This window comes from Silurus meridionalis, chromosome 21 (assembly GCF_014805685.1).
Source record: "Silurus meridionalis isolate SWU-2019-XX chromosome 21, ASM1480568v1, whole genome shotgun sequence".
NCBI classification, from domain to species: Eukaryota; Metazoa; Chordata; class Actinopteri; order Siluriformes; family Siluridae; genus Silurus; species Silurus meridionalis.
Window position 1 is genome coordinate 15,242,008 of NC_060904.1, and position 10,305 is coordinate 15,252,312.

At 35.8% G+C, this 10,305-nt stretch overlaps 1 protein-coding gene across 1 annotated transcript; it reads right to left on the reverse strand.

Moving 5' to 3' along the window:
* Positions 1–958: 958 nt before the first annotated feature.
* Positions 959–8,177, reverse strand: LOC124375515 (uncharacterized protein C1orf232). The gene is made up of 4 exons (XM_046833942.1): positions 7,845–8,177; positions 4,494–4,571; positions 3,491–3,600; positions 959–2,252 (listed from the first exon to the last, which is right to left on the reverse strand). The coding sequence occupies exons 1-4, from the start codon at positions 7,923–7,925 to the stop codon at positions 1,913–1,915; spliced, it is 609 nt and encodes a 202-aa protein (XP_046689898.1). The 5' UTR covers positions 7,926–8,177; the 3' UTR covers positions 959–1,912.
* Positions 8,178–10,305: the final 2,128 nt, after the last annotated feature.

Below are 10,305 nucleotides of genomic sequence, written 5' to 3' on the forward strand. Positions count from 1 at the left end.
CAGCAATATATCAAAAAGTTTATGTAAAAAAAATATAAATAAATATATAAATTGTAAAAAAAAAAATATATAAATATGACAAGTTAATAAAGATTTACATCAAAATTAGACTACAAATAAATTAATTAATTAATCGCTAGCAAACTTATTTTAAAAATGTCCAAAAATATGAACAACAATAAGACTATTTAGCCAGTTTTTCTTTCTCATTTCAAACTTATTTCCCTATTTTCAGATCATTTTTTCTTCATTCTAGAAACAAATGCAAATTATTATGCTCTGTATTTAAACCAAAGTATTACAAAATGTTGACCATGATTAGCCAAAAGCTAAAAATGTGGTAAAAATGATTTAACATGCATTTAGTTATCTTATTTCTGATGTATTGTCATCTTAGAAAATACTTGACAGAAAATGGCAAAAACTGTTTCCTATCAGCCACTGCACATCACATGTCTGTTTGTGTAGCTGAATCATTTTGCTTTGTTTTTGTTCTTTGTTTCTTTGTTCATTTTGTGTTTGGCTCGATTGTGATTATTCTATGTGTGCACTTTATGAAATATTTTTGCGCTTTCATCCTGTATATTACATGCAATACTGATCATTTTGACAATATTAAAGATACTTTTACATGCTAAGGTGTACAGCGTATGGTGAGCATTTTACCGTAAAATAGCATGACGCTATAATATATTATATGTTGAATATGTGAATAGAACATTTTTTGTTCCTCTGGAGCCAAATTTACTACAACATGTTAATAATGGCATGTCAAATGTATGTAAGATAATTAAAAAACAAACACTGGCTTCATCAGATGGTCTTTATTTGCAATTTTAAAGGTGAAAGAAGGAAACAGAGCAATCCATTCAACACAAATAACACACAGCAGGCACCTTTATGACAAAAACATTCCCCAAATGTTCACATTTGGACACACACACAAACACACACACACACACACACACACACACACACACACACACACACACACACACACACATAGAAGCTCCGAGTCTGGTTTCATATATTAAACCAAACTGAATTTGGGAGAAACCAGACAGGAAACAGGACAAGTGGAAAGCAATCAGAACTCACATGATCCTATTTTCCTCCTGGACAAAAGTGCATTCTTTGTGCCCATTCTACCTCATTAACCTATTATATATATCTTATTATATATTACTTTACATTTTCATTAACATCTAGCTACTATTTTATACAGTATTTGCTTTTGTCTCATTTAAATGATTGTATAGGCATGCTAATTAAGAAATGTCAGTAGTTAGCTTGCTAAAGTGGTACAGAGACACTACAGTATATTCAGTATATTAACCTGCTGATGTGATGTTCTTGGAACATTCATGGAAATCTGTGAAATTTGACAAAGTCTATGTCATGACACAACTTTCTTTCCGCTCATCTTTGTTCCTGAGTCAATCCAAGTGTGTTTACATCAACAAAATGTCCACTTCACAAACCATGCTAGTCTACATTACTAGGTCAGTGATTGCCTTTTTCTAAATATTGAATATTTATGCAATATTATTGGAATTTACAGACTGTAGCTACTTATAAAATAAATGAATAAAGCTAAGTTTGACGACTTCTAATATGTCGGTCTGGAAGATGGTTCAAAGTAAAAGATTCTAAATGCTAGCAGAACTTAAACTAAACTAGGCCACATGTATAGTGCAAAATAGCAGGGATGTTCCTTATATGACAGAAGGTCAGGAAAATATTCTACAGCGTCTGTTGTGCATAATTCCCTGAAGTGTGTGTGTCATGCAGCAGTACATAAAGTAAAGCTGAAAGCCAATATGGAGACTGTGATTAATCAGGTTCATTCAGATATTCATACAATATTCATTCATTTTCTGTCTCTCTGGCTGGCGTCTTCTTACTTCATTGGCTAATTGCTCTTGGTCATGCTTTTGCTCTTCAGCTCGGCCAGCTTGCTGGTCACAAAGTTCCATTTAAACGCAGGTGTATCATCATTGGCCCCACCCAGAGAGGCATATTTGGAGAAGCTGTTACTCTGGCCCCCTCCATCTTCTCCAGCCATGTTCTCTGCTCCTGCCTGATCCTCTTCCACTTGACTCGTCCCGTTGGATTCGTCCTCAACGGCCGCCTCCGCTGCTTCAGCCTGTTTCATAGCTGCTGCCTGGTTCCACTTGGTGGCAAAGGAATCCCAGAATCCTGTGTTGCGTTTGTTGGGTCGTGTCGGCTCTTCTGGCTTAACTGCCAGTGGGCTGAACAGAGATGAAAAGTCAAGTCAATTTATGGTCCTAAACAAGGTCACTACCCAAATAATAGCTGCAACAGGTGAATTTAATTTTTACTAGTTGTTTGTCACTTAAGACATTTTGTTCTGGTCTCTTGTAGCTTTGTGTATTATGAATAGCATAGCAACACTGTATTTCCTATGTAGTGTTCTTTCTATTTTCTTCAAATTTTATTTGTATTCATATTTATCAAAATGTGTTTCTGTTCATAGAAACTTTCAGTTTTCTTCTGTTTCTGTAACTATTTAAAGCAACTGTAGGGAAATAAATGTCCTCATCCACCAGGATGAATAAAATCTTATCTTAGTTTACACTGATCAGCATAACTTTATGGGCACCTGCCCAATATTGTGTTGGTCCCCCTTTTGCTGCCAAAACAGTTGTGACCCATCCAACTTCTTCAGCAATTTGAGCTACAGGAGCTCGTCTGTTGGATCGAACCACACAGACCAGCCTTCGCTCCCTGCGTGCATCAATGAGCCTCATCCACGAACCGGTGACCACTGTTACTTCCTTGGACCACTTTTTATAGATATTCACTACTGCAGTCCAGGAACATCCCACAAGAGCTGCAGTTTTGGAGATGCTCTGACCCAGTCGTCTAGACGTCACAATTTGTCAAACTCAATCAAATCCTTACCCTCGCCCATTTTTCCTGCTTCTAACATCAACTTGAGAACAAAATGTTCACTTTCTGCCTAATAAATATATCACACTCACTAACAGGTGCCAGGATGAAGAGACAATCAGTGTTATTCACTTCAACGCTCATAATGTTATAATGTCATAATGTAATGCCTGATCAGTGTGTATTATCATAAACCGCAACAAACTATTTGGATTGAATCATTTATGAATGATTGTGGCACAAATGTACGATCTATTCTCTATATGCTATATGGTTCACGTTCATTTGAACAGTGCGTTATAACATACTGTTTAAACTGAGCAGACATCTGTTCACTACTAGAACTAAAAATGCAAGGAGGTATTAAGGATAATGGATGGATCCAAAATGTAATTAACCCTGATTTGAAATAATCCTGAATAAAACCTAAGTATAGCCGAATTAGCACAGGTTAGTTCTCGTTTATTTGATTAAATCTTTACCTAAGTCTGGAAAAAATATTAAACTGTGCATGTTACAACTGAAGTTAAAATGCCTCTAGACACACAACAGAGTTAAACACTGGGAAGTCACTCACTGGTCTGGTACTGGTTGACTCTCGGTCTCAGACTCCAGGAGCTGGTGCTCATCGTCTTTATTAAATAGAGCAGTCACACTCTTCCAGCCCTTCGTCCCAGCACCCTGCACCTGAGGAAAAACATGCTTTTACTCAGACTGATGCACAAAAAATGAAACAAAAAGAAAACGCACATAGTGAGTGCTAAATATTCTGATATATTTAAAACAGATCTAATAATCATATAATTTGTATACAATTTCTAACAACATTACTATTCAATAAATATGGATATTTTCTTCATTATATATTTTTTTAGTTCAGAAATAAGTCTTGCCTCCTAGGCTAGATAAAGATATTCTACGCCGGCCTTCAACAAGCAAGTTTAATACTTCGAGGTTCAGTTGTTCAGTAGTATTATTGCCTTTTACTTGCGCACTACGTATCGTTGCGTATTTTTGCACACGTACTTTAAGATATACATTCTATTTGTACACTTCTGTCTTCTTTATTTCGATAAAAAAATACCTCAATGTAATACGTCATATATGTAAATATTTATACAATTTATTTAATAAAATACATACTCTATTTCTGCACACACTTGTAAATAATTCTAACTTTCTTCTGCCTCATTATGACATTTTTCTCCTATTTAATATTTGCTGTAGTTTGCCTGTAGCCTCAATTGCATTTCAGCTCATAGGCAGCAGGGGGTGCTAAATATAACAGACGACTGCTTTAAAGATGAGAAATCAGATGTACACTTTTACGTTCGGCTACAGATCTACTTTTAAACCCCTCTATGATGTTGTATGACTCTGAATATTGTCCACATGATAAAAAAATGAGAACTTAAGCGCCCACCACAATAAATTGAAACTTAAAGCATGTAATTAATGCCCCAGCACATTATGTTCCAGCCCTGCACATTTATTTCTACTACACAAGATATATACTTAGATGATTAGACTGTAGATCTGTTTGATACTGAATTGTGTGTAGGCTGTAAATGTGGCCTTACTCTTTTCGCCAGCTGAGTCACAGCACTGGGTCCTTCATCATGTTGGACTGGAGTCATCTCCTCAGCTACCTCACACACCTACATGCAAAGGTAAATCAGTGAGCGAAGGCAGGACACGGCAGCACCGGCAGATCTTGAATGAGGTACGGGAGTTTTCAGCAGGGTGCTGCCAATTTCAGAGCAGCACACTGTACATGAGATTTCCAGCATGACTCAACGCCAGTTACAGCTCTGCAATGGCAATGCAATATTAAGCCACACGTCACACCATTTGGACTGGAAAGCACGGTGGAAGGCAAGGTGTGTGAAATTGGGCAAAAATATCATCTCACAATGCATCCTCAACCTTCAAGCTGCATTACAAAACTGTTTGAAGAGCATTTTCTTTGCAATATTCACAAAAAAGTGGAAAATTTCGTAAAAAATATAATATTTAATTATCAGCATAATGTATTGCAATCTCAAAATCTTACTATCATAGCTTTCCACCATTCCTCATTAATGCAGGTGTACATCTGGCCATATTCATATCAATTCTGTTTTGTCTCATTTAAAGTGTTATGAATTCCACATGACTAATAAAGATATCTTGATCTAGATCTTACTCAGAATTCCCCAAAACACCTCAAACGATCGTATTGTAGATCTGCATTTTAGTCTAAACATCTCCTGGAAGATGTTAATCCACAGGTCTTGTGGCTTTTCAATAAGTATTGAGTTGTAAATAGCAAAATTTACAGGATTGTACAGAATAGAAATGTCTCCATCTAGTGGTACTGTATGACATTGCAAAACACAAAGTAATCTTGAGTCAGCAAAAGCACCATAATGGACATCAGAATTTTGGCTCATTTATGGTTTTAGACCCAAATATACCCAAAGTCTTTAGTGCCACAAATAATGACATTTATCATTTCTGGAATTTATGTGGTAAATCCGAATGAGTAATGACACAAAGAACAGTAGTTTTTTTAGTGGTGTTGTTGAGTTCACAAATCCGATTGGTCAAATGGTGTGGATGAGTTTTTGAAAAGAAGTTCTAGTATGGGTGCTTTTGTAACCGCCAAATGTAAAGTGTGACGAACGTATGCGTTGATGTTTATTTGGAGAGATGTTAAACTACATTTTCATCATTCTTATTAACCTCCAAATAAAGAAAAGAAGAAGGTACTGGTGAGGGTATGATGTTTTATGGCTTCCATCATATAAGTGGTAAAAGAAGCAAATCATATTTAACTACTTGAACTGGTAGACTGTTGTATTGTAAGAGGAATAAAAGATTTCACTAAATGCAGTTATATGAAATAAATCAACTTTCACGTAGAAAAACTCCACATGTGGTTGTTCATTTTCCTATAACAGCAAAAATATTTTACATTCCCAGTTTGCCACATAAGAAGCAGAATTAAGTAATGTAATGTTACTATATAATTAACTAATTCATCTGTATAAGACAATTTGTACAATTTAATTATAATAATTTTTAGCTGGAATTTTCTGAGGGGTTTTTTGTACAGAACAACTGAACTGCTCTGATTTTGTGGTATAAATAAAAAGACTGAACTAAAGACAAAATAAAGAACTTAACCAGACAAAACAATGTGCAAAAAGAAATGTCATATTTTTGGGGGAGGTTCACTGCTGCCTTAAGAACAATTATAAGAAATAAAAAGGACTGTATAATACATACATTGTATGATGCATTTACACTGTAATTCCTGTATTTATTTTTTAATTATAGCTAAGAAAATCATTATAATTAACACAGATTGATGTGAGTATGTACAGTATTTGTCTACTGACTGTGTAATTTTTCCATTAAAAATAATTTGTGGAAAATATTCCATAAACCATTTTTTATGAGAGATTTAATTCGGAAATCAGAACACGATTAAAACACAGTAATAATGCATTATATATGGGTATTTGTTTGGGCAACATCTAATGGATCTGCATATATATTTTCTTATAACGATTCATTTCTAATGCTATGATATGAACTGTTTTTCAGTACTTTATATACAAAAAATACAAATTCTTCACTCGTTTAAGATCCCAAGTTCTGCTGTGAAAGACGTTTTTGTTTCACACAGGAAAAGTCACCAGGGCTAATCATAATTTATTTTGCTCCAGATTCTGCTAATTCACTCAAGATGATGAGTTTTATTAGTAAAAAACATCTCAAAGCTGTTTTAAAAATGCAAAATGGATCTTTCATTTCCCATTTCTTCAGCAGGATACAGTGAGTTAAACATTAAAACATTAAAGAAACTGTGAGTAAGTGATTAAAAATAAATATTAAATATTAAAGTTTGGGCTAAAATAATGATATTTCCTGTAATTTCCTTTGTGATTGCTTGTGTAGTACTTACTGCAAATCTCTATATATTGATGGTATAAAATGATTGGCTCGTTAATCCATTCTCAACATCTCTCAGCATTGGAAGGAAAATACAATCAGAATGTCTTCATAAAGAAATGTGATATCTCTAATGCTCTATTTTCTACCAGAGCATGACAAGTATGTCAGGTGCTCTCTATATATCTATCAGTTCTCTCAAGTGAGGTCCGGTGTTGGAACGCCTGCTAAATCAGTAAACTGGCATCTGAAGCTGGGCTCCTGGTAAAGATCAAATTTCTGTCGGCTTTAAAGAACTGGGTCATATCCGTGCGTCTGCTCCATTTCACCTGCAGCCATCTGACACGCCTGTTACATTCCTTTTCTCAATCTCTTTCCAAAGTAGCGGTGTCTTTGACGGCTTATGATGACACTTTATAAGGACGTATTTGGATAACGAAGCAATTTCTTGGCGTTCAATTATAATCTGTGGTATCAGTGGGGTAATCATTCTGAAAATGACAGAATAAGCATCTCTTCTTGCAGTTTATTAGGATGGTTGAGTTTTGTGCATATTCACTGCCATCCACTTCCCTAGAGAACTTGTTCCACTTCACTTGTCGCCATTTGACCATGTTAACGACTGTGCATAATAAGGCTATGTTCTCTGAGGTACTGCTAAAGCAATATACAATTGTTTTTTTTACTCCTGTTTGGACAGAATGGTGGTATATTAACGCTGGATCTTTGGGAATAGCTTCCTATGCTAGGTTAACTAGCAGCATGGCTACTTTTCTTTAATAAGTCGCAGTTCAGCTACCTATGTAGATTATTTTTCATGAACAAACTGAACCCAGAGTAGAGGTCTCATGGTGTAACTCCTTGCTTGATGTTTCTCTTGATGATTTTGGTTCAGAGTTAAGTAATGTTAACTATCTAACTGAGATAGTCTGTAAAAAGTTTATAGCAATATATTTAGAGCTAACTGTCTTAACTGTCAGCTCTAACATTACCTCTTCAGCGGGCTCTTCCTCTCCTTCAGGGTTGAGAGTCTTCATCACCTTGCTCTTGTACACTTTCCACATCGGATTCATGCTGACTTCTTTCAAAAACCCGTAACAAAAAAATTTGAATGGGAAGTCCCTGAAATGTCTGGCGAAACCACCATCAACTGAATTTCAGACTCTATTTAAGTTAGATGCCCTCAAGACTGTCTGTGGTTCTTTTGCAAAAAAAAACGTTCAAACATTACAGGTGGATAGAGATGACAGTGGTGGTAGTGGTGGAAGTTTGAGTCCAAAAAATCCAGGTCAGAGATCCTTCATGGTCTTGTATTAGTTTCAAGTTCGTTTGCAGAAGCCCCCGGTTACTAACTGAAGCTGAGAATGAGAGAAACAGGTACAGTGCTGATCACTCCCTCGCATACACGCATTGCCACGGTTCAGGAGTCCAGCATCGGTTACCTGGAAACAGGTGTGGGTTACCTTATGAATATTTAAGATGCTCCTTTTGAGAGAGGAGCTGCCATTGTTGGCTGGATGTGGACTGTTCAATTCAGACCCCTGGTTCACTAGGCTTCAGGAAGATTATATTTACATACAGCTGGTATGAATGTTGTGGATTTGCATCTGACCTTTTGTGTTAACAAACTGGATTGAGAAAAAAAGCTTTAATTTTCAGTCAGTTAAAACAATTTGTTTGGGTTCAATACAGATGTAATACAAAATTATGTACAATGAAGTATTAACACAATTAAACGTGTAAATATGAACAATTCTCAATGGTTATATTGAACAAAAATAGCATCAAACAGCATACCCAAATACCTTCGGGTAAATACTATAGATGTGCAAAAGCATTCCCTTTAACATTTGCAAATTTACATACATAGGTTTTGCTTTTGCCCACTATTCCTGCGGAACCTAGATTAGTTCTAGTATGACCAGCTATCATCAGATGCCACCCAATTAACTGGCACATGATATCAATACAAAAACACCTGTTTCTGAAAGAACCCAGAGTAATTAATAAAAATGGAAAGGATATTACTTTGACCCTGAATAAAAGGTCATCCACCAAAAGTCAGCGATGTAGGAGTTGGTCAGAGAAGCAATCGAGAGGCCTAGTGACCTACAAATTTGATGGGCGACCTGAAGAATTTGTCTATGAAGATTGCATTCAACCAATCAGGAAGGTTCATGAGAACAAATTCCATCCTAGAGATTCATGGTCTATCAAGAAGTATCTACAGACTGCAGCTAAAGAATTAAGAGTTAAGATTTTAGGTTGTAGATGCAACTTAGGTACCTGGGGTTCAAAATATTCTTGCTTTTCCTGAAATGCTTTATGTGGGGAAAAAATGTCTAATTCGGAAAAGGCAGTGTAATTACAACAAAGCTGAAGTGTTTGGTTCTGGTTGTCCAAACTGCTGCAAATGCTGTATTTGTTCTTCTTAATCACACCTGGAAGTCCACTTAAGCATATACATATTATAAAAGGGTCTAAGTATTCATTTTACCTCTATTAACCCTCCGTACTGGACTTAATTAATGAGGTACTACATAAAGAGTTTGCAATAATGGCAATACTCAGTTACTCTGGTATTCCACTCTAATCACTTTTACATCTAATTCACATCTTACTTCTGCTGTATAGGTGAAATGTTTTCATTTTATGATCATATTCATAAACAATAAGGTTTTTTGCCAACTTCCAAGGCCAGGAAGTAAAACAGATACCCTTCTTGATGATGGCAATCCATATTTCTGTTCTCTAATTAAGAGATCCATGAAAGTTGGTTTTAAAATCCAGACCTATCATGTTAAAAAAGTGTAATTATTGTATACATCTCTGGTTTTGATTTCAGAGCAACCGTGGTTTAATTGTTAACATGCTAATGAGTTGCGAAAGCTTTACAACAGCGATCTAAATGTGTTAGACATCTATCAAGATCACCATTAAAGGTCCTGTATATGGGCAATTCGTTACCTGCCCCCAATTAGATGCCGATGTTTGTGAAATATCACCCATCTCATCGTCTTCCTGTTGTTTTGTTTCTGAGCCACCTGATCTGGGATGAAAGATTACTGAAGATGGGAACAGACTTCATAAAAAATGCAGAACCCTGAAGGCTTCATTTACCTCCTGCTGGTTAGTCTTTCGATCAGATTCTATGTATATGCTTATGTATACAAGCATTATACTGTACAGTACTATTTATGTATCAACAGATTATAACCTGCTACAACAAGGATCCTCCATGATGGTTCTTTTAAGTATTTATTTCCTATAGTTTTGATGAATGTTTGACTGATTTAGCTTCATTTCGAAATGAACACTACCTAAAAGAGACCTTTTCTAACCTCGCAGGTTTGTGAACATGGAGTACAGATGTAAGTGTCACCAAATTTGGAAGGACAGCGTGTGTGCGGTCATGCGTCTCTCTCTCTCTCTCTCTCTCTCTCTCTCCAATAA

Excerpts from the sequence above, each read along its gene's own strand:
- LOC124375515 (XM_046833942.1), bottom strand. The coding sequence starts at position 7,925 with ATGAATCCGATGTGGAAAGTGTACAAGAGCAAGGTGATGAAGACTCTC. Across the intron at positions 4,572-7,844 it reads AGGAAGAGCCCGCTGAAGAG|GTGTGTGAGGTAGCTGAGGA; the intron begins GTAATGTTAGAG and ends CTTTGCATGTAG. Across the intron at positions 3,601-4,493 it reads TGACTCAGCTGGCGAAAAGA|GTGCAGGGTGCTGGGACGAA; the intron begins GTAAGGCCACAT and ends GTTTTTCCTCAG.